Here is a 22,991-nt window from a genome sequence, read left to right as displayed (position 1 = left end):
TGACATACTTGCATAGAAAAAATAGGAAATTTTTGAGCACTGAGACCTTTCTTCCAGTTGTTTTGTGGTTTTTTTTGTTTGTTTGTTTGTTTGTTTGGGTTTGTTTTTTTTTTTTTGTCCCTAAACAGCATGGTTGTAACATCACTAAACATCATTTTGCAGCAGGGGTGAAATTTGTTTTGTGTCTTTCAGCTGAAGAAAATGAGTGATGTTTCCTGCAAAACTTTACAGCCTTGGGCTGCTTTTAAAGAATGTAAACAAAAACATCAGATCTTATTTTCCTGAATCCATTGCATATTTAGCTGAGTTTGGAAAAGCAGCTGGTGGAAGCATCAGTTCCCTGGTGGTGTGGCAGGACCAAGGTGGTTGTGGGAGAAGAAGGCACCTTGGTAGGAAGTGCTGGTGTCCCTGTGACAGAGTTTGGGCAGGCTGGTTCTCTCCTCTGCAGCAAGCCCTGACATGTGGTCTGATGTCCACTGCTGTCACTCCTGTGCCTGCTGATGGCACCCAGCAGATTCCCAACTGCTGCTGGCAGTGCCCACGAGGTGTCTGCCACAAATGGGACCAGCACCAATGTCACCATCGTATTTTCTGGAAAATCTCTTTGCCCAGGATTTGCTCCTGGAAAGCTGAGAAGTCTCAGAGAAAAAATGAAAACAATATTATCTGATTTGCTTCTCCTGTGTTTTGCTGCTTTGGAATGTGGTTGGAGATTGTTTATCCAACATGTGAATTGTTTTGACTTGATGACCAGTCACAGTCAGGCTGTGTTGGGACTCTGGAAGGAGTCACGAGTTTTCACTATCATTCTTTGTAGCTTTCTGTCTGTATCCTTTCTCTGTTCTTTAGTACAGTTTTAGTATAGCATTCTTTAATATAATATAATACAATATCATAAAATAATAAATTAGCCTTTTAAGAACATGGAGTCAGATTCATCAATTTCCTTCCTCCGACGGGGACCCCAGAAACTACCACACACCTCCCTGTGTTCCTGTGCTAAAAGCACTGTAAGGCTTCCAGGGAGCAAAAATAGAGTGGTGTCATGTACCTGCTCCATCTTCAGTACCTTCAGATCCTCACTTTAAAATTTCATAACTGACAAATGATGCTGCAGACTTTTCAGCAAATACAGTGTGTGGTTCTTAGAAGGGCTTTTATCATTTTAAAGCCATTATGTTTCTCCTGGTTTTTCTCCTCTTTTCTTTCACTTTCACAAAGCAGATGTTTTATGTTTATGGGTTCAGTTTCTGTATTTCAGCTGATGAAAATGTATTTTGTTTCTTTCTGAGTACAAGAGTTGTCTGTCAGTGTGCCAGTGCCACTGATCACCTCACTAATGGCACATCAGAGCACTTCCTGTGCTTCTGTGTTTGCAGGTACATTTTCCACACCAACAGATGGGCCAGACCAATACAACTTGGAGCAAGCTGTGAGTGCTCAAACCTACCCCAGGTGCTAAGGTTAGCCAGGGGACCACCAGGCAGCTGGGGTGTAAATGCTTTGGCTCTTTTCAGGGTTGTAAAAAGGCAAGTGGAGCTGGAGACTAAATAATTTCTCCTTCAAGCTTCACTGAATTTCTTCTTTTGGACCTACTTGAGAGCCAAGTTTTGTTCTCCCAGTAGCTGATGCCACTTTTAATTCTGCTTAGGGAAACGCTGAAGAAAGCAGTCACCCTGATGCTAACCTTTGTACAGACAGGGCCTATTCTCTGGCTAAAAATGGCTGAAAATGATGAAAGCTGTATGCCCTGAAATCTTCACTGTGTATAAATGGTTTAAATTGCTGCCTTTAAAGATCAAAGACTTAAAGAAGAACAATTTACTTCATTCTTGGTGTAGATATCATCCATTGCAGACATAAAATACTGGTTTGTCCTAATATGTGTCTTGTTCAAATTGCTGGGAGTAGTAACCATTTCACAGCTGACACTTCAGCTAGGGGACAATTATATTTAATGGCATGTGCCCTTCCACTGGTGATGATCCACCCAACAGAAGGAGTGAGATGCTGCACAGTGCGCTGAAAAACCATTTCACAGCTGACACTTCAGCTAGGGGACAATTATATTTAATGGCATGTGCCCTTCCACTAGTGATGATCCACCCAATAGGAGTGAGATGCTGCACAGTGTGCTGAAGCAGGGAGTAGTACAAAGGGGGTCACCCTGCTCAGCCAGCATCTTCTTGCTGTTGCCAAATTGGGAAATAACTGCAGGTGGCTAAAAAGAGATGCATTTGTTGACTTTGAGGAGCCCCAGGTCTGCCACATGCAAACCAATAATCAGGGATACCCCACTCTAAGTCAACACAGAAAGCCCTGCCTAAATATGTATGAGCAAATCGTCAGTACTTTAAAACTCTGGTGTTGTTTTGTTCAAAACAAAAGAAACCCACTCCAGGCTCTTTTAATTGCTGTGTATTTTTTCAGCTTCTGATTCTCCTGTGTCTTCAACAGAAGGCAATTTTATTATCTGCCCTTTACATGGAGAACACTGAAGTGTGGAATGTCTTATTCAAAAGCTCTGCTTTTGACAGAAGCAAGGATTCCAGGCAGCTCCTCTTCTCAGGCTTACAGAAATGCCCTACCCACAAGGTTATGCTGCCTTCTCACACATTTATATTATGCATAGTTAATACCCATGAAATCAGTACCTGAATTTTCCACTGTCTCTTTATCATGCTGAGACACGTTTTTTTTCAGCTTCTTGCTTTAGAAAACACACTTTATTTTGGCTTCTTTCATAGTTTCTATTAGAAGTAGTCATGGTTTGATATTAATGTTTGCAGTGCTTTTGACACAGTCTAAAGCATGAATATCTGAAACCAGCTCTGCTTTGTACATTTTGTCAGCAGTTTAATGTCATTTCTCTTGCTGAGCAAGTGAATTTGTTCAGAATACAAAACACTGTAATTTAAGGGAAAAAACCCAACTCCTGTGCAGCAACTTACAGATGTGAAATATCAGAGAAGTGAAACAAGGCAGGATTGGGGGGGGGGGGGTTCCATTCATTGATCAGTACATTTTTTGCTAACTTAGCCTGCTTTTGCTAAGATCAACACTTTAAACAAAATTGTTCAAAACATATCACATTTATCAAATATTTCTTGATTATAGTTACTTTGTTGAGTTGTTTGGGTTTTTTTTTTTCCTGGTCAGACACAGAATGTCCTTCAATGATTAAATGCCATATCTGAATAACAAATTAACCATGTTATCTACATAGTGAAGTCAGAATTCATCAAAACAAGTGATGAGGACTGTTACTTGTCATCTGAAATTGTGTAATCACAGCTCTGCTGCATTGTGTTTTGATTAAGTGGAAGATGATTACACAGATCCGTCTCACAGAGATGCAAGAGCACCCAGGGCAGATTTAATTCCATTCCTGTGTAATAGAGGTTTTTGAGCACAGTTTTAACTTCCCACTCAGGCCAGGGAAAATGCTTAAAATTGTACATGTGCTTAAGTCTGTGCACCCATCTGTTTCTTCATTTTTCTTTTCCAAATGAAGAAATGGATGATGGAACAGAATATGGACAGGAGGGAATGTGCAAATTTTGTTACCATAGTATAAAGCACAGACTTCAGGTATTTAGCCAAGACTGAGTATCCCAGGGCCACAAATTGGTTTCTTCAGGTTGTAGTATCCTGAGCTGGAGTGAAGGATCAGGGCTGGCATTTTCCAGTTTGGTTTAGATAACAGGGACTGCTGTTCTGAATTAGCCTTTGAAGCAGTCAGAGGTTAGAATTGGAGCAGTTTTCTGTCCAGAATGAGGTCACTCAGAGGTCCCTACTTCTCTACAGTCATTATGACATCGAGGACTTTTTCTTCAAACCCTGGAAGTGTCAGCTGAGAAACTGAGAAATGAAGTTCAAGTCTATTATCTGTACTATTCATGATCACCCTCTTGATCACCCTCTGCAATACTTCTCCATAAGATAAAAAATAGTGCAGAAATTTCATTTTAAACTTCATTTTATTTAAGGTAAGTTTAGAAACACGAAGCCCCTCACTACATAGCTGAGCACAGCATCTGAACTACTCCAAGAGGTCCATAAGGCAAATAGCAGAAACACACCACTAGTTTTGTTATCATTTGGCTTTTTTTTTTTTTTAATATGCTGAAATCATGGAGCATTCCCAGGTCCACTTGTGGTAACAAATCAGATGACAGGAGAGGATTACAAAAGCTGTTCTTATGGCCAGCTGCTGCCTTTAGGTAGATTCAGAGTATAGATTCAGAGTAACTTCACCACAGTCAATGAGTCAATGCAAATCGACAGCAGCCAAACTGAAAGTGCAGTTTAGTCTTAGTGCCAGAGGAAAAAAGAGAACGAAACAGAGGATATAGACTGTATGTCAATGATGTATTGTGGGGCACACCTCCTAGAGAACATCCAAAGGAGAGCACTGAGGTAGCTTTAAAAGTGTTGATGATCAAGGTATGGGCATTTTCTCAGGCAAGGAAGCTTTTTACCCTCTGTGGCTTTTTATGTTCTCTGGGAAATATTCCTTATGATTTTGTGAAAAGAGACAAATTGTTACAGTGCATCAGACTAGGTACATAATGGAAAATTTTACTTGCACAAAAGGCTCATATAATTCACTTATGGCTGGGGTACTTGTGAGTTATTGGGCTTTCAGATGTGAGAAATAACCCTCATAAGTCATTGCTGCTATTGTGACCCATCCTCTTTCCTTTTACATACAGTTTTTCTTCCTTAACCTTCTTTCTAGCTGCAGCATATTACAATTATTTGATTAGATCTGTTCCATGCTGCTCTATGGAGCAAAATGATGAAACTGTTTTCCCAAGTGAAGCTCTGTTTTCAAGAATGCCAATTGCATCCTGAAGTTACGTGCGCTATTCTCTGTTTAAATGAAACCCAAAAATCATCTCTTCCCAGAATGTTGGTAGTCAACATGTGAGTGCTCCAGAAAGTTCTTGCAAGATTCTCTCTCATTTTTCACATATGTGGTGTTTTTCTGGCACTTTCAGGCTTTAGCAGCACTAGGAAGTTGAGAGACTGTTTCTGTGCCTTTTCCAGCCTCGCTGTTCTGGGGAGCCAAGTCTGTGCCTTTGGGAAGATCACCCAAAGTAAAACCTGCCAGCAGGACAGAGGCAGGAGCTCTCCTTGCCCCCTCACTGGACTTTGGTGCATTTTGACTCTCCCTCCATACCTGCAGCAGAAACACTTCAGGGGGTTATGCCTGTTGTGACAACAATTAGTAACCCTTCACTGATGAACTGTTGGTACAGCTTTGCCAGATCTGGCTGGGCAATCAGATGGTGCCAGTTTGTTTGGGGGGGTCTCTGATGTCCTGGGCGTCAGCACACACCCAAGGCTGCTACCCACAGCCATGGAGCTTTTCTCCCTCAAGCATCTTTGCCTTGATTTCATTAGCAAGAGGCACTACTTAGAAATGTGCCACTTTCTTCATAAAGTTTATTAGGTATTAAATTGTTTTATTGGGTATAAAATTGGTTTAGAACATTACATCCCAGGCTACTGTAGCTATAAAGATTTCAATGGCAATTCATGAGATTCATGGAAAATTAGAGACAGCAAGACTTCCTAGGTAAATCAAAAAAAGGAAAACCCACCCACACTGTATGCACTGCCTGAGGAGATGACTGCTAATGAGGTAAGTGTGATGTACAGATCTGTTATAAAAAATTACATAAGTTGGAAAGATAGCAGGTTCTTCAGTAGATCTTCTCAGGGGTGTTTTCAGGAGCACTTTACTTGTTCAATTTGGACTTAAAAGGAGCTTTTAAACTCCAGAGAAGCACTGCAGTGAGAAGGAGAGACAGCCTAAGCAGGTTGAGGTATTGGCTGTGAATTGTTAATAAGCCAAAACCCTACAAGGCACTTAACCAGGCATTTAATTTTAACTGTGTGAGTGGTCCTGCTCTAGTCAATGGAATAACACAGAGCTGTGCAGTTAGGCGAGCAGTCAAGTGCTTGGCTGGATCTGGAACTACAGGCAATTTCAAATTGCTTTCCTGCCTTCAGTAAGGCCACGCTGCAGCAGCAGCCAAGCATCATTTCCTAGTGATCTCAAAGGATATAAAAAGTTGCTCTTTGCATGTTTTCTTTATGTAGGCAGGCAAAGGGCAATCTAATGGTTAAAAATGGAGAGTGGTTTGGAAGTAAGGTCCAGGTTGAGATAATCCACACAGGGATACAGGAAAGTCCTGACATCTACCTTGGGTTTGCCCTGCAGGGACACCTCAGAGTCCCTGGAGTCCAGTGCAGTCACCCTGACAGGCTGGGAGGTGCCTTTGCAGCTGACAGAGGGTGGGTTTGGGAGCACCTCACTACACCTGCCCCCTTCCCAGTAACTCTGCTGCTAGCTTTTTTTACTTCAGTTTTAACCTAGCATCATGTAATGGCTGTCCCAAAGGCCAGCTTCAAAATAAAGTTTCCACTTTCTGCTGGAGAGAGATTTTTACAGAACATTTGTTTCTTTGTCACTCGGCATCCTCAGTCCTGGCCATGGTTACTCCTGTTCAGTAATTGCTGTTATTTCCTGCCTACTCTTGAGTTTATTAATATCAAACCATGACTGTACCACTCACAGGTGCAGTAAGTGTATTCTGCTTGATAACTTCGGTTTGCTGCACGTCCTTAGCCATGACAAGCAGAGGAAGAGGGTGTTCTTTTGTATCTTGGATTGCCAGAAATTGATGCACTGTGCATTCATTATTTTTCAGCTCATGAAGGAGTTGTTCATCTCCACCTGTGTCTCTTGCCCTGTAGCTACCGTAATTGTAGCGTGACACATTTGAGGAAAGAAATATTGTTTGAAGAAATCCTAATTCTACATCAAAGGATCATTAGGCTGAGTTTAGCCCAGTCTAGGAAGCTTGCCTGATTAATTTTTATTACAGAAAAGTTTTGTATAATTTATCAACATTGGAAAAGTAAAGTTTGCCAATTGATGGCCTTCCTTTTGAGCTGTGATATTTTCTTCCTCCCTGATACTCTGTGAATTTGATGTACAAGGTTAAATTCCCTAACTTCTATCAGGCTTCTTTAATTAAACTGGCTAACGAAGGGTCAAGATCCTGACCCGGCAGCTTGCACAGAGAGCCCCATCATTTCTGTTTGAGTTTTTGGTAGGTTTTAGAAGATGCCTACTCTGACTGCAAAAACCCTCAAAGTAGCAGAGAATTTGCCACAGTGGGTCAGCAAGCTGTTCAATTTATAATTATCTTTGTTGTTTAAAAAACTCCAATTTATTCTGAAGTCAGAATTTCTCTAGCATGATCTACCAATTATTAGATTTCATTATGTCTTCTTCTGCTACATTAAAGAGCTACAACCAGGAATTTCTTTCTATGCAGCTGCTTATTAAACTGTCTCTTGGCCTTCTCTCAGAAAATAGATTGGGCTTTTTGCATCTCACTCTATTGCACATTTTTGAGGTTAAAAAACACACTTCTGCTATTTAGGAGGAACACTAGTGAAATACACTTAATTTGTCAGAGAAAGACAAGAACATTTTCTTATCTATTTGAGCAAGTTTAAGCAAGTTTGAGCACTTTGACAAGTGCAGACATGGGACAGGTTTACCTGCAGAGCTTTCTGGTGCTGCCTGGCTGCCCTTTGGATGCTCTATGAGCAGCTCTGGGGATCCTGGAAACTCAGGGAAGGGCTGAGAATTCACTGGGGCCCTGGCCTGGCTCCCCTGGGGCTGCCAGTGCTCCTCAGCTCCTGTCAGAGCACCAAGGGGGATTTCTCTTCAAAACAAGGAAGGTGAGAAAGACTGGGTTGAACACTAATTTTGAAATACTGAACAGAACTAATGTTTTCTAGCCAGAAATCCTGCAGAGATCTGCTAATGAGTAACAGCTCTCTCCCTGTTCCAGAGACTCACCACAGCTGGCTGTGTTAGGATAATTTTTTGGCTAAAGATTTTCAAAAATTGGGAAACCTGAGCTCATTTTTTCTGGCTCTGCTGTAGGTTCAGATTTGACTTTAAATAAGACATTCTATTTTTGTGTATTCTTTTTTTTGTTTTCATGGCAGATGGGAGGAAATATTTATTTTTGTCCATGTCTATCTTTCAGAGGATGAAATGCTCCTGGTATTTCAAAATGCATCTGGATGTAATTGAGGCTTCCATAACTGCTGCCACATTACAGCCACAGTACTCCTCTTTTAAAAAACTGAAATTTACCCTTTAACAGGTTCATGCCAACATAAATTATACTTGGACATTTCCTTTCCAGTAAAGCTACCAGAAATATTGTCTCCTCTTCATCTTCACTCTGAAACAGAGATTGCCATTTGCTAAAACCTCAACTGCTTGCTTAGCCTTCCCAAAAATGTCAAAATTATACAATATATTATTATTTGTTTAAACTAGACTGCATCATCTTGAACTATAATTTACCTAACTTCTGGAGCATTTGCACAGCCAGCTCAAGCAGCAGGGATGGGGGAATGAACCAGGACTGGCACAAACACCTCTGGGATCAGGTCTTTACTTGGCCCAGCCAAAATAAACCAACCAGCCTCCAGTTTAGTCTGAGCAATGGGACAGAGGACACAGAGAAAGGGCACGAAGCCCTTTCTGCTCTGTGCCTCAGGGTACTTGAATTACTCCTTTAAACACAGCATCCTTCACGTAGAAATGGAATTGCTCAGCGTAGTTCAGTCGTAGAGCAGGAGCTGTTACCTGAGCTCTTGGCAGCAGGTGACAGGAGCAGGGGAGATGGGGAAAGGAAATAGTTGTTGCCATCACCTGACAGAGCCGTTGATAAGGCTGGGATCCCTCTGAAAACACAAGCGGTAGAAGCAGCAGAGCATGTAAACATTGACACAGGGCAACAAGGCAGGATTTTGATAGAGTGGACACTGTAGTTAGAGCTAGTGGAGAAATCCCCAGGGGCCCTGGCTGTGGTTATTGCTTTTGTCTTATTTTATCTCTGTAGAGGTATTAGCTGCTTGTGACAGCCTGACTCTGAGAAGATGAAAAGAGATTATTTAGAGACAAGAGGACAGACAAGTGGCTTGTATTCCATGTTACTCACAGCAAACGTGCTCCAGGGCAAAATTAAATGAACTGCAAGTTCAGAAAAGTACCTTCATAAAAATGATGTAAAGCTATATTTTTTTTCAGATTTTTTTTATAGATGATAGGCAAAGCAATGCAGCCCCTGTAATTGTTTTGTTGGTTTGGGGTTTTTTTTATCATCCATCCCATTTTACCAGAAAACCTTTTTTTTCTTTTTTTTTTTGACAGGATTGTATTTAGGCTGAATAAGAAAGACTCTTGATAATTTCTTTGGCAGCTTAGAATGTTTATAACAAAGGCTCCACAAATAAATAGCTGGATGAAACCTGGAGCTCGGTAAATGAAGAGGACTTGTGACCCAGCAGGGATAAAACACCATAAACAGCCATGTGATGAAAGAATTACTTAACCCTGTGGCACTCTCTCTTTCAGTTCTTGGAAATTCAGACTTTATGGAAGCAAAGTAGCATTTAATGATCACTGCCATTCTACAAAAACAAAAAATTACTGGAGTGACAGAGGAGTGGTTTTTTAGTTATTTGTTTTAGCCAAGCTGAGGTGTATATTCTGAAGTAAAAGTACAGGCACTGACTGGGAACATAAAATGCTGTGGGTCACCATGTAAGCTCTGTACTCATTCTAATGCAGGATTTTTCTGGTCACATCTGACATGCTTTTAGGGTAGGTTTTGTGCTGATACAAGTGAAGAATGGTGATGAATGACTTAATTATGGAAGCTGTGAAAAGGCAAAAGGCAAATGTTAATGCCTTCTTTGTAATCAACTAATGATCTTTTTGTCTCTAATGGGACATTAATTTGCCAAATAATTTATCTGAGAAAGAATATAGATTTGGCAAGGAAGTGTATCTAAGTGCATCTGTTAAGAAAGGAGAAGCCATTATATTACATCCTCAAAAAGGTTATTTTCAGATGTTGTTGAAACAAAATATTTTGCTGGATCTGAAATGAATTTTCATTCTGTACTTTGAATTGTCAAACACCTTGAAATGTCAAGCACCATTTTGGTTCAGTTTGAAACCATATCTGTATCTCTATATATTTAACTTCTAGAAATCTCTTGCAAACAATGAACATCCCTTATTTGCTCAGCTCTTTTATAATATGGGACACTATCTTCCCAATAAGCTGAAGCTAATATTTGCAGAGTTCAATTGTGAGGACACTTCTAACTCTTGGGAAAAATACTGCCAAATGTGTGTGTGTACTTTCACATCCTTATGTTGGATGGAATGTGGCCTAGGTAACTTAAAGAATAAAAACATGCCTAGCAAAGTCTTTTATATGTCACCGTTGACAAACTTCTGTTGGTTTCATTATACAATACAGCAAACAACCAAGAATAAAATCTGCCAAACAAAGCAATTTGTCAGCTAAAGCAAACCCTAATCTAAACCTTTACCTTTGTAAATGGGAGTAACTGATCTCGAAGAAATGAAGTTAAAAGAACCAGTAAAAGTCTGTGTCTGTCACCTCACTTCAAATTTCCCTGGAGAGGCAACAAATCTACAAACCTGACAGCCTTCTTTGCAGTCCTGGAATTTGGAGATTCTTTAGGGAGCTGTCTGTCAAAATCACAAACAGCCTTTTTCCTTGGTGTTTTACCCAAATTGCATCCCCTTACCAGCTCTTTAGGTGATGTATGAAATAGCTTCATTTGTCACTCATTCCACAGCCTATGATTAATGTTAATATCTGTCCATTAATAGCAGCAATAAAGCATTTAAGCAGAATGAATCACTAGGACATAATGGCACTTTCTTCTCTAAAAGTTCCTTTTCTGTGCCATTTTGCATTTTCTCTGAGGTATCAAAAAACCATTCCAGACATCTGCTGTCTGGTATTCAGGAAAGTCAAAGCATGTTGTAACAGACTCACCAGAGGGGGGTTTTGCATTTTCTCATGTTCTTTTTGCAGCTCAGGTAGCTGCCAAGGCTGGTGGGGCCTGGCTGAGAGTGCAGTGTAGGCAGAGGCATTTTTCAAGTTTCAGACGTGTTTCAAATATCCTATTCCAGTCCTTTATGGGAATTGCCCCTCTTCTGGCACTTTCCCATAGCCCTGGGAGGAGAATATTAATCATGGGTTTGTCATCCCAAGTAAATAAGCATTCCCAGTGAAAGCCATGCTCGCACACATCTGCATCTAATGTTTATTAAGGATTTGGCACTTACTGTGTAAAACAGGACATCAGCTGAATGCAGGAACCATGTGTTGTTTTAGTGAGCAGGTGCTCTAGCTGAACTTGTCCTTTATAAGCAGGTGATGATTTGTGAGTTTTTTAAGCATAAATTGCATGTTTAGTTTGCTGGTCTAATTCAGAATGGGAGTGTGGGAAGGGCTGCCTGGAATTACTGTAATGATCTCTCAGTACTTCCACACTAACTGATTTTTTTCTTATTACTCGCCTCAGATATTTACTAATTTTCCTCGTAGAGATCAGTTTTCAGTGCAAATTCTAGCTCCAGTTGGAGTTCTACTGCTCAGGGCACAGGAAAGAATGTTTTAATGTGGTGTCACCAGCCTGGCTGGGCTCTGTGCATGTGAGGGATGAGTTCACACAATTCCTTACAGCAGGATTATCTCTGCTGTTCACCTCAAGCACCAAGACTTAGCAAGATTTATGGAACTATTAAGGATGAGCTATCAGGTACATCTCCTGGATGATAATATTCATCGTTGTGTTCATACAACTGCTCCTGCAGGAAGGTCACAGAGGAGGAACAAGGTGGAATTAATGCTCTGAAAAACAGGAGTGCCCCCCTCACCCTCAGTACATCTGCAGGTGAGTTTAAAGAGCCCTGACAAGACGTGGAAACTGCCACAGCTCCCTGAGTGCCACACATCCAGCCTGAGGACAGTGGATTGCAATTTTTCTGCCTTTTCTGCCATTTTTCCCATTTTTGCCTCGCTTTCTTTCCCTTTTTTTTTGTTTTGTTTTGTTTTGTTTTGTTTTTGTTTGTTTGTGAACTCCCAGCTCTCATCTTGTGTATCTTCCTTGGGGGTCCTGGTGAGTGAACATGTCTGCTGGTGCATGCCTCAGGTGCCAAGGCTTGAACAAATCAAACCTTTTGTGCTTCAGCCACCAAGCAGCCAAGTGACAAATGTGCCTCACCTGTGATGGCTTCACAAAGTGGCCTCTGAGCTCTTGTGCCTCTAACACTGAATTCTTGGGACTTCTTGTAGCCATGTTCAAAGCTGAATTTAAGCTGAGACATCAGATGTTTTCGTAGTCTAAAATATTAGTAATTAATCTGAATTTCTAGTGTTCTGCCTTGGAAGAAGCTTTTACTTTAATAACCCTTTTTTTTTCTTTTTTTTTCTTTTTTTTTTTTTTTTTTTTTTGGAAAATGTTATTTTAAGTAGATCAGCATGCTGAAATTTGCATCGTAAAAGATTGTTTTGGAACAAAGCAGGATCTAATGAGCATATAGTAAATCCCTTGGCTCTGCAGCAAAGCCACAAAAAGCATAATAGCTCTCACTGAATGAATCCCTTGCAGCCTAAAAGCTTTTTTCTTTAAAATGAAATAGCAACCCTGCAGGATTTAGTGTAGACAATATGCAAGGATCATTTAAGGGTCTGCTGTGGAAAGAGAAAACAAATGAGGATGACTCCACTTAGGGTCCTTTGAAAAGACCCTTTGTGATCACTTCATTAGTCAGTCTGTTTCAATATTTTCTCATTCAAAAATGACTTTATTCTAATTGATGCATCAATAAATTCCACTCTTTATTCTTCCTCCCTGTGGTCTCAGCTAAAATGTCAGGAAGCATTTTATCATTTTTCAGCCTTCTTTCTGAAGGCTGAGCACACAGTAAGTATTATTTCATTAGCAAAAGGCTGGAAGGGTGAACTACTGGCACAAGAAAGTTGAGAACTCACTTTGGTGGAAAAAAGAAAAAGTTTAACAACTTTTATTTTTTATTTTCCCTCTGGTTTAGCTTAGGTGCCAACTGAAGGGAGATGCTGTTGCAGGGTTAGTTTTGTGCTCTTCAAGAGATTTCTGTGGTCATGTGAACACCTCTGTGTCAAGCAAGGCATCCCTACTCTGACCTAAGGTATTCTTGCTGATCTTCCTTGGCATCTGCCAGAAATTAAATGTGGTTTGGAGATTGCTGCCATGCTCAGTTTATCTAATCTTGAGCTTTTGCTTTTTTGTGGGCTGAACTGTGCAGTGAGTGTCCTGTTCTTGTGTTCCAGCTGCTGAGCATTGCCTGGTGCTTTGGTGCAGGTTAATAAAGCACTGTCTGGCAAAAAGGGGTATTTTCCTAAGAACTTAAATGTTGCAGGAGCTCAGCTGCAGATTTTCTCCTGTAAGCTTAGTGTACATAAGACTTTATCCCTTGCTGGGGTTTGAACTTAGAGGGAGATTTTCTCTGTCGTCTTTTGGGATAAGTGAGGAGAAAAAACCTAAAGCAATCACATGAAGGAGATGTGAGGAACAAGAATAACAGGCTGGTCTTTAATGCTGTTTCATATATCCCATATAGATTGTATTTTTCCTGGGCCAATTTGTTGAATTTTAACAGTCATAGTACAAACAGGATCTGTGCTGGCATATTTACAGAAATGACTGACAGTGATTCTATTGATTTGGGAAAAAGCTGAGTAAATTTGTAAGAAAGCAGAAAATTATTCTCATCAAATGCATTCTGGAAGAATACATTATGAGAAGCATCTGCCTGGGACAATTAGCAAACTACATTTGAGATACCAAATTTCATTTACTTTATACAGGAAAAATGATTTGTGCTTGCAAAACACAACATATATGGATGGTACTAGACCAGAAGAAATCTGCAGTCTCTTTTAGACTAGAAGAGGACTCAGAGAAAATGAAGTTATTATCTCTAGTCTATGAAGTTTGGGGGTTTGCCTCAAAGCAGTCTCTTTCCTACGCCTGTCATTTACATGCTAGGAGCTGTTAACATCTCCTGGAACATATTGAGGTGCCAACATTCATTAATTTGCTAAGAAAAACAAGCCTTTGAAAATTAAAACCTTGCTCTTTGACTGTTCTTCTCCCTTCTCCCATTGCTCAGTGCTTGCCTGCCTGCCAGACCCTGAGCAGTGATGTCAGGGAGAATGGGACAGGGGGAGTTTGTCCGGGATCACTTTCCTAGCAGGAAACAAGAATTCCTCAACCACCACCACCTTTTGTAGCTTGGGATATTTTATTCTTTGCCATTTGAAGTCTGTGTGCAAAGCCCAGCCGTGGCATCCTGCCTGTGCAGGGTCAGGCTGCTCTTCTTGCCTTGGAGGGGTTTTGAATTTCCATCCCTCAGCAGCAAGGTATTTCAGAGTCTGGAATTTTCCTTGCAGAAGAGGGATTTGCTTCTTCCCCAGAAATGCTCTTTTCAAAGGTGCATTACCCTTTGTAAAAGTTGTGCAAAATATGGGTTTATGGAGATGGGATTAGTGGTTAAAGCATATGGGGCATTTTTAATATCATTTTAAGTCCTATCTCCTCCCTCGCATAGCAGCCAGACTATTAATTTATCAGCCCTAGTTCTTTACACACAAAGTTTATCTTTACAGTAAGATAGCAGTTGCTGAGTGTGAGTTTCTCTAGAACATGTTTCAATTTCTTCTTGCTTATCTGTTTGCCTCTGTAAGAGGGTTAACAGGAGGGTTTTATCTTCTCGCTGTTGTCACATCTGAGATCTTAACTGGCTTGAGGTTCTGTGTAACCTCTAAGAACATGTGAAGGACAGCCTCTAAATTTGCTACTGAGGAGCCACTAGACAAATATAAAACATGCATGTGTTGAGTGTCTCATTGCAAGAATGTTATTGTTCCACTGCCTTTTTTTTTTTTTTTTTTTTTTCTGAAGGCAAATCATCTGTAAATACCAGAAAACCCCAAGGGATTGAAGCTGAGAGGTCAAACTCAAAAACATTCTAACAAATTTTAAAGGATAATCAAGTACCTATGAAAACATTCTTTAACTTTTCTATAAAGAAAAGGTATCATTTTGAGTCTGCCATGAAATTCACATTAAATGACTCTGCAGGAGGATCCTGCAGCACACCCTTGAACTCTGTTGTAATAGTTGTGGGAAAAGCAGCAAGCTTCCAAGTATTCCTCATTGGGACAACTCAAATATTGATAAAAATAATAATCATAAAGCAGTAATACTAGAGCCAGACATATCCTAAAGACTTGTATGGCTGCACTTCTCTATCCTTCATATCTCTTCTTCTCTCTTCAAATTAAGTTCTTGCTGTTTGAGCCAGGAAAAAAACAAGAGGAGAGCCCCAGGGGAAATTCAACCCTCCAAAAATCATTAGTCCAAAACCACTGCTCTGTGTTTCCAGCCTTCCAGGGCAGCAAGAGTAAAGGATGGGTACTGACACATGTAGGGTAAAAAGACTCCTAAAAACAGAATTATCTTTCCTATTTGAGGTTTTGTCACACTCCCTCTACATCTGTTGTGAGCAGATTATCTGCAAACTGCTTTGAGCAGGAGTTGAGAGCAAAAAGGAGGAATTGTCACTGGGTCAATGTCAGGATCAGTCAACCAAGGACACTTTTGGGTCCTGGAATTTGAAAGCACAGGTCAGAAGTTTATCCTGAAACCTCTGACAAAACAAAGATCTGTGGATCCTGAGATGTGATTTCTTCCTTTGTTCAAGTGGTTTTTTTGGCAGCTAAAAGTCTCTCTGATGTAAGCTGGCTTGTCCCAGTGTGGAAAGATTTTTGCTCTAGAAGTGCACCATTAACTAGCACAGGCTATTTTGAGAAGTGACAGTTGGGACTTTTTAAAACCATAATTATGGCTGCCTTTAAAAATGATGATAAAAATGCAGTTGATGAACAAAAACGAGACCATGTGATTAATTTTTCCATATGATGTGTTTGATTATGACAGCTCCCCAGTCTCTAACATCTTCCTATGTGAAGTGAAAAACAGAGAGAGAGCACTTTATCTAGCACAGCTGATTAAATATGACTCTCTAGGCAGCTCTGAGAATACATGCAGGAGAGAATATCCATAAGACTCCATTAGAAAACAAGAAAATGTCAGGCTATAAATTAGTTTGAAAGATCAGTTTTCAGTGAACTACGTGAATTGTCAATAGCAGAGATGCAAGAAGTGTGCTATATTCCTATTAATTTTTTGTTTCTAGTGTGGGCACTAGAAGAGTTGGCACATCCCTTAAGGACTAGAGGATAAGTACAGAGCTCCCATGGTTCAGATGGGAAAGGATTTTATTATCACCTTTCAAATACACCTTGAAGAATCTCTTCTGATTTAGACCTTGTTTGTTCATGGCTGACTGGAGAGAGAGACTGAAATGATAGCAGGTTTTTAAGAATTAAGAGTCACCTTTCTGTTTGACTTCACCAGAATAGGAATTCTCCTGTACCTGCAGTACACATGGATTTTATGTTACACTGTGGTGTTACAGGGGCTGGGGAGGGCTCAGTGGTGCCTGCTGTTGTGAATTTACTACGTGTCCTCCTGCCCTTCAGGTACTGCAGCTTCTGTCAGAAATCAGACTTTTGTCACCTCAAGGAACCACATTTGATGCCTCTGTCAGATCCAGCTGATAAATTAAACCAAAAATATTTCTTTTGAACACTCTGTGCTTTGGCAAAATTTCTAGACAACAAATACTGGTTTTAATGTTATCAAAAGATTGTGTTGTTCTATTTTTATAAGAAAGGCTTGTGTTTTCAGTTTAAACTGACCTTTCAGATTATATATATATATATATATATATATATGTAATCTTACATTGGAAAAGCTTTTAACACCAAGGAGATATTCAGAAAATCATCAGTTTCTCAGTTTCAGAAAAACCTTTGTGGGGAACAAAGGTGGAGGTAACAAAGAGCTTGTGTTTCTTTTAGTGAAAACATTTTAAATTGATGTTATTCTTTAAAATTTAGGTCAACAAAACTTCTGAAACATGTGGAAATTCTTTCATCATAGAAAAATCTTTTCCAATCCTGCTGTAGGTGTGTGTAGGCAGACTAGAAGGCATCTCTTTCTGGTAGGCTTTGCCTTGAAAATCGAAGAAAGCCTGAGATCCCTGACTTTTAAGAATTCCCACACTGGAATATCATAAAACAGTGATATCTGAGCTACTTTAAAAACTCCTCCATCTCTTCTGCTGCCTTCACTCAGAAAAGAAAGTTTGAAATCTGAAAGACTACTTCTGTGAAGTGCTGCTCAGGCGGAGTTCAGAATGGCTCCGCAAAACATCGGAGCCCTGTTCCAGCAGCACGGTTTTGTTTCAGGATGTGCAGAACATCCATGTCTGAAATGGCACGAGTGCCAGGTGCCATCCTCTGCTGGGTATGTCAGAAATGAGGCACCCTGCTGCCACATGTGTGTTTTGAAGCTGGTTCCTTCCATTTTGTTACAGCTGGAAGATGCAGACTGTGGTTATTCCTTTCAGGAAAGGGTCACTGAAATGTCCAAAGTTGTTGGAAGCAGATAAAGCACAAAGCTGCTACAGCACCCATGCATGTTGTGCAGTGACATCTCCAGAGAGATTCCTGCCTATGGAAAATGGGCCCAGAGCCTCAGAGTACTGATAATTTTATTAATTACTCCATGTTCTATATTATCAGAAAAGCTGGACTAACCCCAGCTCTCCTGGAAAAGTCAGGTTTTAAAAGAGGTGGAGACCAACAGGTTGCAAATGCCTGGGTCACACTCCACTGGAGCTGCTTTGGTATCTGTGAAGCTGTGGTGTTGAGAGGAATGTTTGGAACTGGTGTTTCCACGAAGAGGGTACAAAAGTGTTGGCAAAGGGTGATTATTTGGAAGCAAATCTTCCACACACTGAAGTGTCCTTTCCACTGTTACACATTCTGAGATACCTCATCTCTCCAGCTGCTTAAATCAAAAGTCTGTTTGATGGAAAAAAGAGTTGTAACAGAGAATCTGAGACTTTTCTTTTTCTCTCTCACTGGGCACCAGGGTGTTTAAACTGCAAAATTCACAGCAAGGTACAAAGTTCTTAAGGACCACAATCTTTACTTCTAGTCTAGGTTTTCAAAGTTAAAACTGTCTCCCCAGTTTTTCCTTCCTACTGATGCCATTTTCATTTTTACCTATTGATTTTGCTTTGGTGAGCTCATCTGTACCAAATTAAATAGCCCTGTGCAGTCACTCCAGTGTACACAATAATGTGATATTCAATTTACAGAGCACCAAGTCCATAGAGAGGGAAGAGCCCTCCCTTTAATTAGCAAGAGCCTCTTGGGAGCTGCAGCTGCTCTCTTGCCAATGGCAAATATTAAATCCTAGGAATCATATTTAAAATGCTAAAAATGGCAAATATAAAATCCCAGGATATTTCTGAGCTCTGACATTCACTCTGCAGGACATGATGCTGTTGGAAGCAGGTCTCACCTGCAGGGCAGGAGAACACATCAGCAATGTTCTCTCTGTGTATATTGCCAAGATTTAGGAATTGATTAGCCCAGCACTCTGGCCAGCTCTACTTCCTACTTAGTGGTGGCCAGGCGTGTTTAACTCTTTTTAATTTTCGTTTTTTAAAATCCTGACAAAGATGGTTTCAATCTTCAGCAGAAAGTACTTGTGGGAAAATGTATTTCCTTGGAAAATTTCTTCTTGTTTGACAAGAATTAAGGTATCTTATTAGCCTTTCTAAATAATGTACCCAACCTGCCTTCAGAGAACTTTGCTGATGCACAATTGAGGCCATGGTAGACAAGACACGGCCTCATCTCAGATCTCCTCTGATGCATAAAATGTGATGTCCAGCTGGCTGCTGCATAAATAAACATTTTCCTGTAGGACAGCCACACCTCAGGTGTATAGGAATAGCTGATAATTGGTGTCAGTAAATCATTATAGTGCAAGCCACAAACATAATCACTCAGTTTGTAATTTACTCCTGATGGGGGTACTTGTTCTCCTCAATACTTAATATGTCTGTTTATAGAAAAGTTGATTGAGATAATTAGCAGCAAAAATGCTAAGGTAACACAGCTATGGTAACATTTAAATTGCCATCAATTTTGTTTATAGCAGCCTAAAGAGCAGTGCTGAAATTAGAAATTAGCTACAATTAGCAAATAAATTGAGTGTCTCTTGGAATTACTTGATCATGTCTTAAAATGTTGCACAGTGAGATGCTCACAGAGGCAAAGCTGAGTCCCTGGGCTGCTCAGCTATACCAAGTCAAGGAGAACACATCTTGCTTTGCTGCTGCTTCTGGCCTTCCATGGAGCCTGGGCTACTGCCCCACAGTACAGGTTTGATGAGTGCATGCTGTGAAGCCAGAAAAACCCAAAATGTCTCTAAGGGATTTGTCTCTCCATGGGGGAAAAGAAGGTGGAGTGGGATTTTCAGTGATGTACAGACTTGTGGGCAGCAACTCAGAGGCTGTAACACTTCCACCAGCTCAGTAAATGAACCTTGAGACACACATTTACTGTTGGCAGCTCCATATGAAAGGAATAACTTGGGCTGGAAATGTGTTGTTTTCCCAGAAGATAAGCCACAGATATGGAAGGCAGTTTTCTCTGATTGCCTGAAATGTGTCTCTCTGGAGGGCCTTGGGCATCATTTTTTATTCACAGTTAGAAATAGTTTGCTCCCCCCAGTAAGGTACTTTAAGGATCCTGCTTGATAAATGCTTTACAGGGGCATGTAATTATTTTCCTGGCATAATTTCATAGTTTGATGTGGAAAGAAATGTGTTGTCTACTACTGTTAAAATGGGTCATTAAGTGCAGTTTTGAGAATGAAAAGAGGACCGGAGTCAACCAGTTTCAGGATCAGCCACTGACTCACCTCTCTCACCTGACTCATACAGTAAAAGTTTTCTCATTCTTTCACCCTTGGTTAAAACCAGACAGGGAATGGTTTTCTGCCTTTCAACCCTGTGTCCAGAGAGGAGAAGGTGAGCTGAACATCCCATGCTCCTCCTTAGAGCACAGGTCTCGAGTATTCATCCAAATCTCACATGATGGCTCTCAGCTGCTGGGATCTTGCCCAGTTTTGGATGCACATGTTTTATTATACTGCAGATACTCTTCTATTTAGTGTAAGTTTAAGTAATTATTGGTCTGGAAGGGAAGGAGACAAAATCTTCACCCTGTACTTAGCCATGTGCTGAAAGGGTGTGGAGAATCTGAGTCGTGTCTGTGCTCCACTTAACAGCACCTGATCCTCATGAAGTGAAACAGGAGACCCTGTCTGGCCTGGAAAGAAATGGCCACAGCTGAGGAGCTGTGACATTTGTCTGGGATGTGGAGAAAAGGTGGCATGATGATGTTCACCTGGTGATACACAGATATCTGACTCCTTGCCCCCTGTGCTCTACATCCAGTTCTTTGGGATTGGAAATACCATTCTTGTCCAGGGAAACATCCTCTGCTGGTGTTAAAAGTTACATATTCCCAGAAAAAAAACAAGTCATCTGGGGTAAATTTCAGCATCTTCTAAGGAAGAAAAATTTCCTTGAGTATCTCCTGGCTGTTTCCTTCCCTCTTTCCTCCTCGTCAGCAGATATTGGATCTTTAAAGAGCAAAACTGGGCTAAGGGGGAAGAAGTGACTGAGTGTCAGGGGAAAGCAGTCCAAGGGATTATGGATGGGGCAGTCACACCACAGCCAGACCCCCACTGGGAACTGAGCACCAGGATCAGACAGAGTGAGAGTTATCTGGCCTGAGGCTGCTGCTGCCTTTTTTGTTGTGCTTCCTTCAAAGCCAGGTGTCTGTGTTCCCTGTGGATTTCATCTGTGGAGAATTTATCACTGATAAATAACTGTTTGTGTTGAATTTACAGATGAGCTAAACTGTTTTCTTTAATGTTGCAGTTTAGTACCTTTTCATTTCCAGGTTTGTGTGAGCACTGGCCTTCAAAGGAAATAAATCTGTCACTCAGATAATGTACTTGCCCTTGGTACCAAAATACATAAATAAGAGTTACAAGGTCATTAAGCATATCAATAGAAAGAAAAATGTGCTGTGCATTAAATAGCTGACTTCCAGGCTAGGTTGGGCAAATAGTATACTAAAGTGTGCTGCTCATTTCTCCTTCTGATTGTGAAAATCAATTAATTTTTTTCATTTGGTTTGTTGTTTGGTTTTTTTTGTAGCGCTTCCTCTTTGCACTGAAAAACCTCAGCACACGTCAGTCCAAATTTATGAGCAGTGTATTTTTCAGTGTATTCCATTTATCAAATGTAAATTTCAGTAGCCAGTGATTTACTACAGAACTGTTTGGAAAGCAGCAACTAAATATTACCTAACAAAGTATAAAAAAAAAGAAAAGCCAGAGCAGAGATTTTATTTGCCACTTCCCAAGCACTTTATCTTTGTCCTTGAGAAAGCAGGTTAGGTGGAGAATGCCCCAGTATAGTTCTGGAATGTATCTTGTACAGAAATGTGTTTTTATTCTCAGTAAAAGGCAACCTTGGAAAGTACTGGATTACTGCTTATATTTTAACACCTTTCATTTTCAGACTCTCCTACTAGGTGCAGACCTGAAGGGGCTGAATCCATAAGCCTCCCACACTCTGGATCAATCCAGATCTTGCTGATGCAAAGAGACAAGTCCTCATTGTCCCCTGCCGTGGAGTTCAGACAGTAAACAATCAGCAGGGAGAAAATTGCACAGTGTGGGTTCCATGGTGTCTGGGCAGGCTGGGTGACACAGCCTCCACTCAGCCCCTTTTAGCCCTCTTCATCAGCTCAGGGGTACAGAGATAAGATGATGAGAGGTCTGGAGCACCTCTCCTGTGGAGACAGTCTGAGAGAGTTGGAGATGATTAGTCTGGAGAATAGAGGCTCTGGGGTGACCTTAGAGCCCTTTCCAGTCCCCATTCATGTGTCAAACACAGCCAGATGACACGGCTGATTTTTGTTGAAGTTTCAGTAACAAACACTAGATTAAAATAGCACCCATGGCAGAGGTTACCACCTCACAATTTATTCTCTGCCTGATGGTCCCAAGAAGAGTGATATTATGGTGAAGGACTTGTCTCTTTATGGCTTCAAACTTATGTGCCTAATGCAGCCATCTGCATCCCCCTCAGCCCCACCTGCCCTGTGCCACGAGAGGAGAATTGTGCCATCCTTTTGAACTGACTAGCAAACACCCTACACCCCGCACCTGCAAAGAAGCTCTTGTATCACCTCTAGAGGGGAAAAAGAAGCCACGTGGCTGTTTTGTGTGCCCCCCAGGTGTGGCAGTGCGGGGGCAGCATGGAGGTGCTGCCCTGCTCCCGCGTGGCGCACATCGAGCGCACCAAGAAGCCCTACAACAACGACATCGACTACTATGCAAAGCGCAACGCCCTGCGCGCCGCCGAGGTCTGGATGGATGACTTCAAGTCCCACGTCTACATGGCCTGGAACATCCCCATGGCAGTAAGTACAGCCCACGCTCTGGCCCGAACACAGGCAGAAACACGAAGCTGTTCCTGGTTAGCTCTTGGAGGTGAAGGGCGTTACTACAGCTGCACGAAGCTCAGGGAAAGTGCTTTGGTGCGTGCTCAGTATGGAGAGTTCTGCCAGGAGAACTTGCTTCCTCAGTCCAAATTTAGTTGTGCACTCAGTCCTGACTGTTGTGTGCAGTGACACAGATTTATAATTTAACCAGAGCAAAATGTCTCAGGTTTATGTGCTCCCCCAGAAGTCGTTAATTTGGGGCGCCGTTAAACTCTGAGGTGTTCATATGCTACAACGATGGGGACAAGAGAAATGTCCATAAATAAATATCATCATTCATCGTGAGACTCAGTAGACCTCACCAGCATAAAAAACGAAGTATGCAATAAAAAAATCACACTTTAAATAGCTTTATTGTCCACAGACTGAGAGGTGCAATGTGGGCACGTTCTGCTTCTCACAACGACTTGCAGATGTTGTGTGAGTGCCTCTAGGAATCCATGTAATATAAATATTAGATAAACTGTAGGTTCCATTTATCACTTAGTTCTGTAAGTA

At 41.0% G+C, this 22,991-nt stretch overlaps 1 protein-coding gene across 1 annotated transcript in view; it reads left to right on the top strand.

Moving 5' to 3' along the window:
- GALNT9 (polypeptide N-acetylgalactosaminyltransferase 9) overlaps window positions 1-22,991 on the top strand; it is a 126,589-nt gene that overhangs the window by 90,859 nt on the left and 12,739 nt on the right. The window contains exon 8 of the mRNA XM_041410275.1: window positions 22,227-22,412. Within this exon, the coding sequence (XP_041266209.1) occupies window positions 22,227-22,412 (186 nt within the window). The remainder of the gene's footprint in view (window positions 1-22,226; window positions 22,413-22,991) is intronic.

This window comes from Onychostruthus taczanowskii, unplaced genomic scaffold (assembly GCF_017590055.1).
Source record: "Onychostruthus taczanowskii isolate IOZ18803 unplaced genomic scaffold, ASM1759005v1 scaffold32, whole genome shotgun sequence".
NCBI classification, from domain to species: domain Eukaryota; kingdom Metazoa; phylum Chordata; class Aves; order Passeriformes; family Passeridae; genus Onychostruthus; species Onychostruthus taczanowskii.
This window is presented reverse-complemented; position numbering and strand designations above follow the sequence as displayed.